The sequence below is a fragment of the Lithobates pipiens genome, unplaced genomic scaffold, assembly GCF_037356315.1.
Source record: "Lithobates pipiens isolate NorthernLeopardFrog02 unplaced genomic scaffold, aLitPip1_a1.2 Scaffold_8, whole genome shotgun sequence".
Classification (NCBI taxonomy): domain Eukaryota; kingdom Metazoa; phylum Chordata; class Amphibia; order Anura; family Ranidae; genus Lithobates; species Lithobates pipiens.
This window is the reverse complement of record NW_027507903.1, coordinates 505,787,378-505,805,812: the sequence shown is the minus strand read 5'-3', so window position 1 is coordinate 505,805,812 and position 18,435 is coordinate 505,787,378. Positions and strand designations below refer to the sequence as shown.

General features: G+C 41.0%; 1 protein-coding gene across 1 annotated transcript in view; it reads right to left on the bottom strand.

Annotated features, from left to right (window-relative positions):
* Positions 1 to 18,218, bottom strand: part of ETFBKMT (electron transfer flavoprotein subunit beta lysine methyltransferase) — a 79,908-nt gene extending 61,690 nt beyond the window's left edge. The window contains exon 1 of the mRNA XM_077469296.1: positions 17,945 to 18,218. Coding sequence (XP_077325422.1) covers positions 17,945 to 18,201 — 257 coding nt within the window. The 5' untranslated portion in view covers positions 18,202 to 18,218. The remainder of the gene's footprint in view (positions 1 to 17,944) is intronic.
* Positions 18,219 to 18,435: the final 217 nt, after the last annotated feature.

The following is an 18,435-nucleotide window of genomic DNA, read 5'->3' as shown; positions in this document are numbered from 1 at the left end:
GGGACACGCAAGCAGTAAAAAAAAAAAAAAAATGCAAGAGGTTCTAATGGTTAGCTAACCTATTCATAAAGTATGGCCCATTCAGACTGTTGCAGTGCATTAATGAATGTGTGCTATGCTGGGCACTAATGTACTTTGCATTAAAGTGTTGCTAAACCCAGGACCCTGCATTCTGTAACGTACAGCCTTGGAATAAAGGACATCTACGAAGTAGCATTCGTCTTAATGTATGTTTACTTCAGAATACGCACTGTACAGAGGATCACACCTTCCAAGGGGTTGTGATACAAATACAATTTGGTACAGCTTTTTATAAGAAAATGGTAACATCACAGTGTATGGCGAGTACAGGCCCAAGTTACAAAATACGCAATACATTCCCGAATAATGTCCTTCACACCACATATGGTCACACTGACCCAACCACAATAACAAGTAAAAGGTCAGTTTGACAGAATATAGATTAATTAAGTAAGGGGAGAAATTATATTATAAACAGGGACTTTCCATTTCAACATCATTTCTATACTATACTATATGTGGTCTCCCACAGTACACAGAACATGGAAATGCAATAGTTTTAGTAAATATAAACTGCTAAAAACCTTTTCTCATTTCTTATGACTTCTATCAGTGTCTGGTTAACCACTTTCCGACCGCCTCATGCAGATATACTGCGGCAGAATGGCACGGGCAGGCAGAGTAAGGTATATGGGTATGTTACTCCCCTCCCGTGAGAGAAGCTTCCTCTGCTTTTCTAGTGTAAACAGAAGCAGAGGAAGTGATGTCATCTCTCCTCGTGAAGCCTTTTCGTTCTGGCTTCCGAGGAGAGAAGACATCACAGTGAGTTTGCACCAACACTACACTGACACTAGTACACTGCGATCACAAACAGTTATTTTGGTAGCGTTTGAATCAGTCACTAACAGTCAGGAACTTTTTTACCTGTAAGTCTCACAAGTGTACCAGTAAATTTATAGCCCAAAATGGCAAATCGAAGGTACACTAGTGAAGAGGCCTACACGTTTCTGAGCCTGACAGATAGTGAAGAGGAAGTCACTCATCTGTCAGATTCAGAATACGATCCTGTAGACGACAGCGGCTCCATGACAGATAGCTTTGACAATGGAGTTGTGGTCCCTGCCAAGGTCAGGTGTACCAGGCTCTGATCTTCTTCTGCTGTTGAGGTGCAAGAACTGCAGGGCTCTCGTATGGAGCAGAGAAGTACTAGTATTCCTTCTGGTGAACTGGCAAGCACCAGCGGCCTAGTATATCCTAGTCATAGTCAAACCAGCACTGCAGTAACACGTGGTGATGTGGCCAGTCCCATAAGTGCAGTTCAAGCTGGTGAGGTGGCAAGCACAAGTAGTGTCCCGCTGCCACCAAGAAGAAGACAAACACAGGCCCATAGTGCCGTTCCTGCTGCATTCGCCAATCCTAATTGGGAACCCACCACTTCTGCAGCACCCGTACTTTCCCCATTCACTGGCCAACCCAGCATTCATGTGGAAACAGTTGATTTTACGTCACTTGATTTTTATTCACTGTTTTTCACCGAAGATCTCTATAGACCTATTTTGGACCAAAGAAATTTGTATGCTGTTAAATACATTGCCGCTATTCCCCAGTCCTCCCTTGCCAGAGATTGGAAACCAATTACGGTTTCCGAATTTAAGACCTTTCTGGGCCTATCCCTCCTCATGGGCATAACCAAAAAAAGTGTGAGTTGCGGTCATATTGGTCCACTGACCCAATTCACCATATGCCAGTGTTCTCTGCCTCCATGACCAGTGCATGATATGAGCAGATCTTGCGGTTCATGCATTCTCCTCGTGGAGACCCTGGATACGATCGGCTCTACAAAATTCGACCCCTCGTAAACCACTTCAGCCAACGTTTTGCAGACTTGTTTACTCCCCATCAAGTTCTCTGTGTTGATGAGTCCCGGATTAATTTTTCTGGCCGCTTGTCTTTCAAACAGTATCTTCCCAGCAAGCGAGCCAGATATGGGGTCAAGATGTATAAGGTCTGTGACAGGGCCACATGCTATACATATAGTTTTATGGTTTACAAGGAAAAAGATAGTCACGTAGAGCCGCCAAACTGCCCTGATTACATAGGGAAGATTGTGTGGGACTTGGTGTCACTCTTATTCAGAAAGGGGCACCACTTGTACGCGGACAATTATTACACGAGCGTGCCACTTTTTAGTCACTTGTTTGATCATCAGATTGGAGCATGTGGCACTGTGCGATCTAATCGTCGGGGCTTACCCCAGAGGCTTGTAGATTCCAGTCTTAGGCTGAGGTAGAGAGCCTGCTTCAAGTGTAATAATTTGCTCGCTGTGAAGTGGGGGGATAAGAAGAATGTTTTCATTCTTACCTCCCTTCATGCAGAGACAACAGTTCAGATTCCTATGGCGACTGGCGTTTTGGAGAAACTCCTCTGTGTCCATGAATATAACCTTAATATGGGAGGGATGGACCTCAACGACCAGTTGTTGGCGCCATACCTAGTTGCCCGTAAGGCCAGACGCTGGTACAAAAAAGTGTCTGTTTATTTCAATTAGCTTTGCTGAACGCTCATGTGCTATACAGAGCTTCAGGACAGACTGGATCCTTCCTTAAATTCCAGGAAGAGATCGTCGGAGCCCTTCTGTTTCCAGACGGTGCTCCACCTCACCTTCCCAATCCAAATGCAGTAAGCCGGCTGCATGAGAGGCATTTTCCGTATGTCCTCCCCAAAAACCCCTACCCAACAAGCCTCCCAAAGAAGATGTCGTGTCTGCAGCAAGCGCGGATATCGGTGTGACACCCGCTATTATTGTCCCTCCTGTCCTGCCAATCCTGGTCTTTGCATTGGTGAATATTTTGAATGCAAACATACACTAGTTGAGTATTAGTGTAGGGCAGTGTTTCTCAATTCCAGTCCTCATGGCCCACTAACAGGTCATGTTTTCAGGATTTCCCTCAGATGAAACAGCTGGGGTAATTACTAAGGCAGTGAAACTGATCAAATCACCTGTGCAAAATAATGGAAAGCCTGATTAGTGGGCCATGAGGACTGGAATTGAGAAACACTGGTGTAGGGTAAGGCACTGCACAGACTAGGACACACTTTCACAGGGTCTCCCAAGATGCCATCGCATTTTGAGAGACCTGAACCTGGAACCATTACAGTTACAAAAACAAACAAAAAACTGTAAAAAAACAAAAATAGTTGTCCTTTTATTGTTCTCTCTCTCTATTGTTCTGCTCTTTTTTACTGTATTCTATTCGGCAATGTTTTACTGTTATGTTTTAACATGTTTGCTTTACAGTTATGTAATTTTTTTATACTTTACTGTTTACTTTGTTTTATGGTTTCATTTTTTTGTTTTCAGGTACGCCATTGACAGCAACAGCATTTGCTTCCACGATACATAAAGCCGTTACTCCAGCGCTGTAGGTGGTGAGTTAAAAAAAAGAGCATATATGCTGAAGCATGGGGGCAGCAGGGGTGGAGGAGCTCCCCCCCTCCAGTGTCACATTTGGCACCTTTCAGGGGCAAGCAGATACCTGTCTAATACAGGTATTTGCTCCCACTTCCGGCGATAGATCTCTGCAGAATCCGTAACGGTCTACACCATGTCTAGCCCCTCCTCCACCCCCTGCTGTCTTCTGGGAGACGCACAGGTCCCATAAGACAGCAGGGACCAGTCAGGATGCGCAGCGCGACTCGCGCATGCTCAGTAGGGAACTGGGCTGTGAAGTCGCAAGGTGTCACTTCCTGATTCCCTCACTGAAGATGCCGGCGCCTGCACCCGGAGCCAAGGGACAGGTCAGCTTCGGATGAGGACATTGCGGGCGCCCTGGACAGGTAAGTGTCCTTATTTATTTATATCCAGTATTTGTAGCTGCTGATTTTTCTTCTTTTTTTTTTTTACGGCAGAACTCCGCTTTAACCCCATGTCTGGCTCAAAGCTGAGGATTGGGTACTGTTTAGGGCTGCAACTGATGATTAATTGGCCGATTATTGCTTCGATTAATCAGTTAATAACCTTAAAAAAAAGTGTGGTGTATCATTTTAAGTTAATATGTAAAGTTTTAAAAAAAGGCAATTTATTCCTAAATAATCTCTATGCAGTGGTAAATATAAATAACCAACTCTATGGTTAGGGAGAAAAATATCGAATCCACTATGAGAATAACATACAGAAGAGATATACTGTATATACTATTAGAGGAGATATACTGTATATACCATTAGAGGATATATACTGTATATACTATTAGAGGAGATATACTGTATATACTATTAATTATTATATATTATTATTACTATTATACTATTACTAAGGGTGAATCTGGTAAATATCATCAGACTCAGAGATTATCTTTTTTTTTTTTCTTCCTTCAAAGAAAAAATAAAATTTTAAGAACGTTCGATTTTCTAATCGTTAGTGGGGTCAAATCGATGTTCATTTTCAATCACAGTGATGGAAAAATTTGGAAATAATTGAAAATTCCTTTGACCAAGAAGTTTTCTGACAGTGGATGTGGTTGTGAAGATATGAAAATACATGAAGCACATATCGTTACTTACTCAGAGTTCCCCTTCAATATAAAAATGATTTCTTAGCAAAATGTTTCTGAATTCTTTTGGTATTTGTTAAGTATTGCAACACATATATTGATTGTGTCTTTTGCTCTCCGGATGACATGAAATGTCCTGCCAAAGAAATGATCAAAGATAATATTCCCAGAAATGATGTTGAAATGGAAAGTCCCTGTTTATAATATAATTTCTCTCCTGACTTAATTAATCTTTATTTTGTCAAACTGACCTTTTACTTGTTATTGTGGTTGGGTCAGTGTGACCATATGTGGTGTGGAGGAGATTTTTCAGGAATGTATTGCGTATTTTGTGATTTGGGCCTGTGCCCGCCATACACTGTGATGTTATAATTTTCTTATAAAAAGCTGTACCAAATTGTATTCTGTATCACATCCCCTTGGAAGGTGTGATACTCTGTACAGTACGTATTCATTCATTTTAAAAAAAGGATGTTAAAAACAAGTGAAAATTTCATACAACATTCTTTCATTCATTCCTTCAATGTACAAAGATTTTTTGTCTGAATATTCTCATCTGAAAATTGATCCGTGTAGCCAGCATAAGGCTTGGTACACACCTATGCAGTTTACTTTTGTGCTGTTCCCGCAGTGCTTTTTCCTGTGCGTTTTGATTTTAGCGCACGTGATTTTGCTGCGATTTGCGTTTTTGCTTTTTTTTTTGGCCAATTTGTTGTTGGGCAGATTACAAAAAAAATAAATTGCTGCAAAAACACATGACATGCCATTTTGAAGCTTCTCCATTGAAGTATATTGAACCAAAAAAGCACCGTTTCGCGTTAAAGAAAGTCCCTGACCCTCTCCAAATACGCAGCGGCTGAAAAAAGCATAGATGTGAACGTGTCCTTTAGGAAACCATGTAAATGAACTGTAGTGCGTTTCTGCAAAAAGCACCAAAAACATATAGATGTGAACCAGGTCTAAGACGTTTAGTAACATAATGGGGTAAAAAAATGAAAATGAGCCCTTTATATTTATAGTACAAAAAAAAAGAATCGCTAATGTAAGGGGTTAATTTTTTTACTGTAGAACTGTGAAAGTAATATTTACAGTAGTGATTATTTGCTATTTTTGTAAGGGCTCATTTTAGTTTTTTTTATGTTACTGGCCGATTAATCGATTATGAAAAATAGTAATCGATTAATTTCATAATCGATTACTGTATTTATAGGCATAAAAAACTCGTTGACGTATAACACGCACCCCAAGTTTAACCACTTAAGCCCAGGAACATTTTGCTGGCCAAAGACCAGAGCACTTTTTGCGATTCAGCACTGCATCGCTTTAACTGACAATTCCGTGGTCGTGCGACGTGGCTCTTTTTTTCCCCACATATAGAGCTTTCTTTTGGTGGTATTTGATCACCTCTGCGGTTTTTATTTTTTGCGCTATTTTCCAAAATTCAAATATAATCAATTCAAATTTGAATAGAATAAAAATGAATAGAGTAGAATAGAATAGAATAGAAAATAACACAATAGTATATATTAAAAAAAACACAACAAAATAAAATGCCATAGAATGAATGTAACCTTCCTATTCTAATCTATTCTTTGCTATTCTATTCAAATTCTAATTGATTCTATTTGAATTTTAGGAAATGGTTATATCCTTTCTATTCTATAGTTTTTTTTATTGTATTGTTTTTCTATTTGTTTATTCTATTCTATTCTTCTCTGTTCATTTTATTATCTATTCTATTCAAATTTATTCTATTCAAAATTTGATTTTCGGAAGATGGTTATATTCTTTTCTGTTTTTTCTATACTATTCTGTTATTTTTAGGGCTGTTACTGATTAAAAATTTTGTGTTCGATTAATCGATTTTTTTTTAAATCGATTAATCGACTAATTTCGATTAATTATAACGCACATACAGATCCAACTACTTTTATATGATCTCCTTGCATTGCAACTCTGCATTAGCCAGTGGTAAATGTGGTATACACTATATACAATCACCTGACACTAGTTCGTTTCCACAATCCATGACTTAACTTCACAGTTCACACAACCGTTTTAAATTCAAACTGTAGCACTGACGTAAGTAATTTTTTTTTTCCACAGTAGCGCGACAATCCCTCCACCTCCGGTCTAACTAATCACTCTCACCTTATGGCATGGACCCCTGTGCAAACAGGTGGTCATGCATGCGGGTATCAAAAGGGTTAACATGGACCATAACCTTCTCTCACAATCTCAGGTCATGGGTAGAAAGAAAATATCAAAGTGCTCACCGCTTAAGTATAAGATTACATTTTTGTGTTCAAACACAAACTACTCACATAAAGATGATCAAAAACACAGCATGTAAAGCCGACAATTGTGTTAGTTCCATAGGGCAGCAGCAGGTGGCGTCATGCGTAGCTTCTCCCCCGTACACGTTACGTTCAATCAGAAACTTCAACGTCACCGGACTCCTCCCCCCTTCCCTTCGTTAGCAGACGGAGGCACTTGGGGAAGGGGGGAGGAGTCCGGTGATGTCACCGGATCTCCTGCGGAACTCCCTGAAGACTCGGGAAGTCAGCGGAGAGGTGAGTACCGGTCAAAAGAATTTTGATCGATCAAAAAAATTTTGATCGGTCAAAAAAATTAACGATTAATCAAGGAATTAATCTTTAATTTTCACAGCCCTAGTTATTTTCTATTCTATTCTGATCCATTAGTTTCGATTCTATTCAAATTCAAATTGATTCTGTTTGAATTTTGGGAAATGGTTACATTCTTTCTATTCTATTGTTTTTTTATTATTATTTTATTTTCTATTCTATTATAGTCTGTTCTATTCTAGTATATTCTTTTCTATTCTATTCTTTCCTTATGTATTCAAATTCAAATTTAGTCTATCTGAATGTCAGAAGGTGGTTATATTCTTTGTTATTCTATTCTATTTGTTTCTATTATATTCTAGTCTACTCTATTCTTGTATTTTCTATTCTATTTTGTTCTGTTTTACTCTATTATATTATATTCTTTTATTTTATGTTAATAGTTATCTGTTCTGAAAACTATTCAAATTCGAAAACTAATCAAATTCAAAAGTATTCAAATAGGCCCTTAGACGAAGTCGGAAATGACAAAAAGCGTCAGGGATGTAACCAACCAGAAGTGACGTTTGCGCCTCATCTCTGCGTTCCAAGGAGCCCGGGAAGCAGGAAGTAACTCGCTGGTGTACACAGCGAATGCCTGCTAGGCTTCCGGCGGTCTTGGATCAGGATAAAGGCAGAGTACACATATATTTTAAAAACGCTGTCTTTATATACTATTTTTGGTACGCATATTTTGTATTGAGGGGCTATTGGAATAATAAAGGGTATAAAATGGAATTACGCTATGGTTGCATATTTTATCCCTTTTATATGGTACACCGGAGCCCCATTACAGTAATAGAGACATCTAGTGGCCAAGAAGGAGTTCACTTATGACTGATGTTATACTGAAGGCTCTATTTTTCTGGCGTTTTGGTGAGTGCATCCCCATAAAGTGTACGTGGGAATCACGAGTGGTGAATCGCTTGGTGGAAGCTGTTCCTTCATTTAATCACGATAACATCTGTTGAATCACTACTGAGCACCGCTGTTATAAACTCAGAAAGAAATTTACTATCTCTCATTCAGAGGAAAGTGACAAAGAGCTGCAATATATGAGAAAGTGGACTCTTTATTGGGACAATTTTTTTGTATATTCTTTTTACAGGTTCTTTTACTAAAAAGCAGCAGCTACTTTTGATTCAATTATTTTATAGTATTGATCCAATTAATTATTTGACCAGTTTTATTTGTTTTTTATCCGTTTGTTTATTTATTTATTCATTCCATTCATAAGCGCAGAGAAGTGTGAAAACAGGGCGGGTTTATTGATTGTTTTGGCATACTTATTAAAAAGTATTCAAAAAGTGTTCGAAAACTATTCGAATTGGAATTTCTTCCAAATTTTTTTTTGCTATTTTGGATTAGTTCGGTTCTATTGTAATTCAGAAATACGGATACATCCGAATTTCCTAAAAACGAAAATTCGGCAGAATTTCCATTTGGAACAAAACGAACAGCACATGTCTATATATTATATCATTTTGGTATCTCTAAAGAAGATTGTACAATTAAGGCCCATACACAGGATACGAAAATCAGTAATTCGTAGGGACGAGCTGTCTGGCGATTTTCGGATCGTTAGTACGGTGCTTTCGACAGCCGATTTTGTTTTTTTTGGCAGACAAAAGCTGGATGTGTAGACTAAAATTTGTCAGATGTGAACTTAACATCTAATTTTCATTTCATTAGTACAGCTTTCGTATAAAAAAAAAATCATAAGAGCAAGACTACGCATGGTCAGAAGCGAAAGAATACATACAAATCTATTCAACACATTACGTCACTTCTGACGTTGTATTCTGTCATACGAAAATTTTCCTATCGTGAGTAACCGCTTCACTTTTGACAATAGCATGCCACAGAACACGGACATTCGGTCATCCGAAAATCTAAGCATGTGTACGAGGCTTTAGATTGCATAGTGTATGGCCAACGTTAGACAGATTTGGGAACTCTGAGCAGATATCTTCATTGACCTCACTCACCTTCAATTCTATAACCCTTACATATACCAACTCAAGTGACAAACCTCAGGTGGTACACAGAGAAAGAAAAGCCTCCTACATAACTTGTACCTGTTTATCTGAAGCCCTCTCTTCTTTACAACCTTCTAAAACACACAGATCAAAGGCTATTGCTCAGTTCCACAAAGCAGGAGGTGGGGTCCAATGGACAGGTGGCACTGAGGACAGATGGCGCTGACGGGTGGCACTGGGGACAGATGGCGCTGACGGGTGGCACTGGGGGACAGATGGCGCTGACGGGTGGCACTGGGGACAGATGGCGCTGTAGGCACTTTGTTGTGAGATTTTTCACTCACTGCTGCAGCTGTTCAGCTCTCCCTTCTCACACGCTGTCTCTGTGTGAGGAGGGAGAGCCGGCGATGAGAGATGATCTCATATGTTTACATACAAGGGCATCTCTCATTGGAAGCTCCGATCGCGTGCTAAATGGCCGCTGTGATTGGCAATTTAGCACGATCTGTGATGGTCTGTGTCCAAGGGACACGGCCAACGCAGAATTTCCCCGATGAGTGCCCGCGCGCATTGGGGAAGTAAACAGGAGGACGTCCAGGGACGCCCTCCCGGCAATTGGCGTCCACGCTGTAGATGTCTTTCCTCTATAGCACGGGCGTGAAATGGCTAAGGGGGCGTTGCAGGGGGTGTGTCCTATGCCATCTCAGAAAGTTGGACGGTATGCCTGTGCACTATTTATTTTTCATGTCAGAAAAATATATTGAACCCTACGGACTAAGACTGGGATGCCATTAAAGTTCATGTGCGTGTAAAGGCAGGTGTCCCAATACTTTTGGTAAAATAATGTATGTTTTTGTGTCCTGTATTTATTATCTCACATAAAGATTACCCCTGGCAATAACGTCATCCATTGTTTTCTCCAGGAGAGTGACCTGTCAGTGACATGTCTGGTCATATGTAAACAGACTTGCTGATTATCAGCATTCCTTTCCTCACACACTGTCTCTGTGAACTGGCAAGTCTAACAGGGCACAGCGAGTACATTGTGTACACCGATTATCAGTGCAGCCCCATCAGTGCCTATCAGTGCAGCTTGCCAGTGCCCATCAGTGCTGCCTATTAGTGCCACCTCATCAGTGCAGCCTCATCAGTGTCTCGTCATCAGTGTGGCTTATCAGTGCAGATGCATCAGTGCAGCTTCATTGCTACATATCAGTGCAGCCTCATCATTGCACATCATTGCAGCCTCATCAGCGCATATCAGTGCACATAAGTGCTGCCTATTAGTGCCACCTCATCAGTGCAGCCTCGTCAGTGTCTCATCATCAGTGTGGCTGATCAGTTCCCATCAGTGCCGACGCATCAGTGCAACTTCATCAGTGCACATCATTGCAGCCTCATCAGCTCATATCAGCGCAGCCTTCATCAGTGTAGCCTCATCAGTCCCTGTCATTGAAGAAAAATTACTTATTTACAACATTTTATACCAGAAACTGGGAAAAACTTTTTGTTCAAGTATTTCGGTCTTTCATTCTTTCATTTCTTTAGCAAAAAAATAAAAACCCCAGTGGTGTTTAAATATCACCAAAACAAAGCTCTATTTGTCTAAAAAAAAAAAAAAAAAAAAAAAAAATGTCTGAAATAAAGTGCCAACTATTGAAGTGGTTAAAGGGAACTTCACGCCACATAAAAATGGTGTGGGGGTCACCCCAAAATTCACACCAAACCCTTTAGCCGAGAATGCAGTCTGCCCATGTAAATCCAGCATCAATCACAAGAACGCCAACCGGCAACCTGCAAGAAAAAAATCCCACTGCCGGCTGAACGCGGCCAGTCCCGTCCAGAGACACTCGCCGAGTGACAACTTTTCCCCTCCTGCCAGTGGTAAGTAAACACGGGGGCAGGGTCCCCTGGTGATGTCCCCAGGTGATCACACCCCCTTGACATCACTGAGAGACCCCCATGCAGGATGTCATATTCATGCACATGGACGGAAAAAGTGATAAAAGTATTAGTTAGTAATTGAGATATTAGTGATTTTGTTTAGATCTACTTTAATGCCTCTTAGGCCGCGTACACACGCGCGGACTGTTGGCCCAACTTTGTCCGTCCAACAGTTTGAGCGAACAGTCCGCTCAAACTTAGCATGGACGGACATGGCCACACACGACGGACGAACAGTTTGCTGAAACCGTGCGCGATGACGTGAACGGCACGTACGACGGGACGAAAAATACGACGTCCTATACACTGCAATGCAACCTTCCGACGTGGAAATCCTTTCTGAGCATGCGCGAGACTTAGTTGGCCGAACAAGCCTACACACGAGCGAACAGTCCGCTGAAACCTTGTTTCAGCGGACAGTTTTTCGGAATTTCCGTAAGACCTTGTTCGGCCAACTGTCCGCTGAAACTGTCCGCTGAAGCCCCACACACGAGCGGACTGTCCGCCCAAACACTGTTCAGCGGACAAGGTTGGGCGAACAGTCCGCGCGTGTGTACGCGGCCTTACACAAAACCGGACTTTCCGGCAGACTAGGTCCGATGGTCTTCCTGAGGGACTTTCGGTTGAGTTCCGACGGACCTTCCGAACGAACGGACTTGGCCACACACGTACAGACTAAGTCTGTTCGAAAGTCCGTTGGTTTTGAACGTGATAGCGTACTATGGGACTAGACAAGGAAGTTCAATAGCCAGTAGCCAATAGCTTCCCTTGCGTCGTATTTGGTCCGTCGGACTAGCATACAGATGAACGGTTTTCCCGATAGGAATTTAGTCTGTCGGACAGATTCGAAACATGTTCTATTTCTAGGTCCGTTGGATTCTTTATGTGAAAAACGATCGGATTATCCCACACACGATCGGATTGTCCGACGGACTGATTCCATCGGACCTAGTCTGCCGGAAAATCCGGTCGTGTGTAACAGCTGCTGATTTTCAAACAATGCCCTGATACCTTTAAACCTCAGATCGTCTCTAACAAAATGAAGGCAGTATTAAACCCAAAAACAAGAATGCAATATATTGCAGCTTCCCAATTATTAGAAGTGGCTGCATTTGTTTTATTTTATTAGGCTTTTTTTTTTTTTTTTTTTACTTTATTGCACCTGGTGATCTGGCCAGTAACACACCTCCTGTATTAGAGTGCCTCCACTCTGGATGAAGGAGCACAGGGGGGCACATTTGGACAGAACCATTGTCAGTCTGGGGCCAGAGCATTATTAGATGTACTAGCAGATTTAGATGGACTTGATTATCAAATTTAAGCTGAACTCCAACTAACACTTAACCACGTCAATACAGGACATTTATACACCTTTTCTTCCCAGACCAATTTTTAGCTTTCAGTGCTCTCACACTTTGAATGCCGATTACTCAGTCATGCAACACTGTACCCAAACAAAATTTTTATCATTTTTTTCATACAAATAGAGTTTTCTTTTGGTGGTATTTAATCACCACTGGGTTTTTTTATTTTTTGCGACATAAGTGAAAAAAGAGTGGAAATTTTGAAAAAAAAAAAAAAAAGTAATTTTTGTTCATAAATTTTGTCCAAAATTTATACGGCTACATCTACTTGGAAAAAATAACCCAAATTAGTGGGTATTATTTGGTCTCTGTGAAAGTTATAGAGACTACAAGCTATGGCTCAAATCATTGAAAATTTCTTGAGGCCCTGAAATGTCAGGAAAATACAAATATCCCCCAAATTACCCCTTTTTGAAAAGTAGACAGTCAAAGGTATTTAGCAACAGGCATGGTGAGTTTTTTGAAGTTGTATTTCTTTCCCACAATTCTTGGGAAAATTAAGAATTCTTCTTTAATTTCTTTTTTTTATCACAAAATTGTCATAATAACAAGTTATTTCTCACACACAGCATATGCATACTTCCAATTACACCCCAAAATACATTCTGCTACTCCTCCTGAGTATGGCGATACCACATGTGTGAGACTTTTACACAGTCCGGCCACATACAGAGGCCCAACATGCAGGGAGCACCATCAGGTGTTCTAGGAGCATAAATTACACCTCTAATTTCCTAACGACCTATTACACTTTTGAAGGCCCTGGAGCACCATGACAATGGAATTACCCACAAAATGGCCCCATTTTGGAAAGCAAACACCCCAACGTCTATTCTATGAGGCATAATGAGTCTTTTGAACTGTTCATTTTTTTTACACAAGTCTTCAGAACACGTGGAGAGAAAATGAAAATCTATTTTTTTTTTTTTTTTTTTTTTTTTTTTTTTTACACAATGTTGTCAATTTATAAGATATTTCTAACACATAACATGTATATAGCAAAAATTACACCCCAAAACACATTCTGATACTTGTCCTGAGTATGGCGATACCACATGTGTGAGACTTTTACACAGCCAGTCCACATAGAGAGGCCCAACATTGAAGTAGTACCTTCAGGCGTTCTAGGAGCATAAATTACACATCTCATTTCATTCCTACCCATCACACTTTTGAAGGTCAGTGGAATTGCCCACAAAATGACCCAATTTTGGAAAGAAAACACCCCAACATATATTCTATGAGGCATGGGCTGCAGATAGGTACTCGGGTAATATGATGGGCTGGTGACTGGTACTCGGGTACTCTGATGGGTGCTGACAGGTACTTAGATGGGCAGTGACAGGTACTCAGATGGGCTGTGACAGGTACTGAGATGGGCTGTGACAGGTACTCGGGTACTCAGATGGACTGTAACAGGTACCCAGGTACTTGGCTCTCTACCCTGATCTTTGATGGGCTGTGTCCAAGGGACACACCTCATCCACGATCGCTGCTCTGCGGGCACCCGGGGGCTCGCAGGAGCGGCGAGATCCCATCTGCGGATGTCATATAACTATAGCCCGGTATTGAAGTGGTTAATAAGCAGTTATAACAAACTTTTTTTTTTCTTTTTGGATAAAGGTTTTACCCAAATGAATAAAAGCTGCTTTGCTGTCTGGACAGCTTGGTTTGTTAAAGGAAGTTGAAAAATATCAGACTTACTGGCAGGATCACCAGGTAAAAAAAGCCAAATGAAATTGAATGCAGCCACCACATCGAAGAATTTGTAAGCTGCAATGTAATACATTTTTTGGTTTTGGGCTTAATAACACTTTAAACTGGTTGTAAACCCGGGTAAAAAAACAAAACAAAACAAAACAAAAAAAAAAACCTGAAAGACAAAAGGCATAATGAGCTAGTATTACTTCCGGTGTATCGTGGCTGTGAGCCGTGATGATGTCATTGGAACGACACAGTACAACTGAAGCAACGGCACGTACGTGCCATTGCTTCAGTTGGCTTAATACAGCGATATCTCCAAAACCATTCCGGTTTTAGGAGATATCCAGTGCAGCTATACTTAAGCCTAATTATAGGCTTGCCTGTAGTTTAAAGTGGTTGTAAAGGGTTTACAAGCACTTCAACAGTGAGGTGCCATTTACATCTGTGCAGTACATTAATGCATGTACGCTTGCATGCTTTATGCTATGCATTAAAGCAGTAGTAAACCCAAAAGCAAACATTTATTATTTTGCAGCTTACCAATTTGTAGATGTGGTGGCTGCATTAGTTTTTTTTAGTTTTTTATTTTTTTATTTATTTTTTTTAGGCTTTCTTTCCCTTATTTTCACCTAGTGATCTGGCCAGCAAGTCTGTTTTTTTTAAACAGAAAATGCTGTCCTGGTGATGTAGCAGTTAGAAGGCTGAGACAAACTATAAACACTGACAGGGCTGTTTACAATGTTCAGCTTTTATTTATGTAAAACCTTTATCCCAAAAGGAACAAAACTGTTAGGGCTCCTTCACACAGACGTGTCCATGTACGGTGCCCGTTCTGCTCAGCAGGGGAATCGCTCCGCCGATCCCCTGCTGAGCAGGCAGATGACAGGTCTGTCTCTGCACACTGTGTAGGAACGGACCTGTCAGAGTGCCGCTCTCCCCTATGAGGGAAATCGGATGAGGACGGACCGTAGAGTCCTTTTTCACCCGATCCGATGACGGATGGAAAAGTAGGTTTTTCCTCCTTCACACTTTTTTTGGATCGGAGCGGATCGGATGTCAGCAGACATGTCACCGCTGACATCCGTCGCTCCATAGAGGTCTATGGAGCGTCCGTTTAGGTCCATCTAAAACTGACAGGGGGACCTGAATGGACAGTCCATGTGAAAGAGGCCTTATGGTAACTAGTCAGAAAGTGTTAGTTGGATTTGGGCTCGAATTTGTTAGTTTATGTAAATTTGCTAGTACAGCTAACACTCCCCTCCCCCCAGACGGACAATGCTGCTGTCCAAATGTGCTCCCTGTGCTCCTTCATCCAGAGTGAGGGCACTCTCAAGGCCCCATTCATACCTGAGCGTTTTGTAGCTTGAAGCTACAAAATGCTGGAGGAGGAAAAAAAAAAAAAATCAATTATTCTCTATGGAGATGGTTCACATCTCCACTCCAAGTAGCCTGAAGCCAAACGCCTGAAGCTCAAAAAAAGTTCTGAAACTTTTTTTGTAGCTTGAATTGGGCAGATTTGGGCATTTAAACGCGCCAAACGTGTGTTTTTGTGCACATTCGCGCTTTTTGTCATGCGTTTTTGCACAATTTTCTGCTCAAATGAAGAAAAAAAAAATTCTAAATAAAATAGTAATATATGAATAAATAAATACACAAATAAAATAAATAAAACAACATGTTACAATACATAAATAAATAATAGTTATTAACCCCTAACTTTAAAAAATAATACATTTGTATTATTATTATTATTATTATTATTATTAATAATAATAATAATAACAACATAACAATAAATAAACACCCATACCCACACAAAACAAAATATATATATATATATCGTTAGGGTTATTAGTTATTTATTTATTTTTTAAAGGTTAGGGGTTAAGGTTAGGGGTCAATTCTTTATTTATTATTACTTAGTATTAATTTATTAAATATATTATTTAAGTAGTGCCGGGCTCCTGAGGAGCATGCGCTATGTTTTTGTCAATTTAGTTTTCCTAAGACCATAGTTGGGTTTTAGGGTTAATTTCAGTAAATTATGGTCTCAGTATCAGTTTGGCTGGACGGTAGTAATATGTTCTGCCTGGTCATAGGTGTTGGTGTCACCTTTGGCAGGCATTGGAACGCAGTCTGGTTGGACGCATTGGGAACCAATCACTCTCCCGGAGCCAATCAGTGGGTGCGTTTTCTCGCTGTGTATTCCGGGAGAGAGTACTTAAGGTGCTGAGATCACGTGATTCGAGGTTCCGGTCCAGAAGTACGTTCTGACTCCCTGGTCCTGGTCCTCCTGACCAGCCCCCAGAGGCCTTCATGGCCTGGGGTGCGGATCCATCTGTTTCCGAGTCTCGCGGCTGGCTGGCCCGAGGCACAGTAACTGGAAGGAGGGTTCCAAGGTGGTCCGGTGCTGTCTCGGGTATGGAGAGGCCCAGCAACTGAGAACGCAACCAGGGGAGGACTCTTCAGAAGAGAGCCACGCACGAGGCTGGCTGCTCGGTAGTAGCCTGGAAGCTAAGCTGAAAGGACACCAAGTGAATCCGCATTCTTACGGTATCGCCAGACCGGCTGCAAGATACTGGTACTGTAAGAGAGTTCCTAATTTCATCCTTCAGTTACAACTACGTTTCTGTGAGAGACATTCTGTTCTATTCTAAAGTTCTACAATCAAGTCTGTGGCAGAGACTTTGCTATACTTAAATCACCTGTCGGTTGCTAAATTTACCAAAAGGGGATTTATCCGATAGTTGAAATATCCAGTTGCGAATGGCTATTCCCTGGATCAGTTAGAGAGAGACATTTCTAGTGTCAGCAGTTCCGAGAGTACCTGAGCTTTACTACCCATACCCTCTATTCCCAACTGAGAGACTGTGTTCTGTTCAGAGTTTTGCAAATAAAAATTCCTAAAAGGATTCAAGTGTCGGTCTCTACAGTTTATTGGGCCATCAACCTCGGGAAACCCCTAGACGAGCACGAGGTGGAGAAAGTAACGGTAAGCCCAGCAAAACCAGCCGCTCCTTCGGGGGTCAGTGCTACATTTATTTATGATTATTTTTATTATTGTTTTATCATTTTACATTTATTTGTTTATTATTATTATTAGTATTAGTAGTAGTAGTAGTAGTATTAACACCCTAAACCTAACAAAAAATAAATAATAAAATAAAAAACCTTAACCCCTAATCATAAACCTAACCCCAACTCCTAATCCTAACCTAACTTTAACTCTAACTCCTTACCCTAAAGAAAAAAAAAATATTAATAATAATAATAATAATAATAATAGATAAAAGCTAATGCAAAAGCTAAAAAAAAGCTGAACTACCTAGCAACAAATGATGCAACAGTTTTCTCTATTGGCTAATAAAAAAAGCCAAAGCTCAAAAATGCTGTATAAAAACACAAGCACCAACGCACCAAAATTGTGCAAAAATGTAAAAAAATAAAAAATAAAAACGCAGCAGAAAACGCTACGCTCAGGGGTGAATGCAGCCTAACACAAGACATGTGGTATGGGCGTATGCCAGGACTTAGATATGCTTTGCTTTTCAGCGCATTCAGTAAAGTGACAATTCCCATGCAAAGTGAGCAACGTGCACTTCTAGTAAATCGGTCACACTATGACACAAAACTAAACAAAACTATTCCAACGTCACATAGGAAAACACAATTGCTGTAATATCAATCCGCGGCCACTAGATGGTGCTCTGCCCCCACTAATCAAGAGTTCTATATTGTTTCTATACACTCACCGGACCAGCGCTTGTCCTCCAGGCCAGTAGATCGCCCAGTAGGGGTCGCCGTAGGGCCAGTGTTCGGGGCGGAGGTGCCAGTACTTACAGCGCGGGGTGAGCAGGAGAAGTCTGAGCTCCGGAGTGAGGTGACTAGTGACCACCTCTGTGTGCTGCAGTATGAAGCTGTGCAGATAGGTGGCGCTGGCCTGCCGCCTGACACAGGGTGTAATGTGCACAGTGAGAGAGCGCAGCAGAGATCGACATGCTGGGTGCATGATGTGACTGCCTTCTCATATCCCTCCGCCGCTGTGCAGTTATAAATCCTTCCGCCGGCTGCTCGAAATCTAGTCCAGGGCAGATTGCATAAAGCCGAATATTGAACTGAAAGACCGATTTAACCTAAGCAGTTCAAGCCCAACTGCGATTCTAAAAAAAAAAAAAAAATTCTTGCCAACTAAAAATTATAAAAAAAAAAAAAGACTACGGGGCTGTCCATTACTCTGAGACCG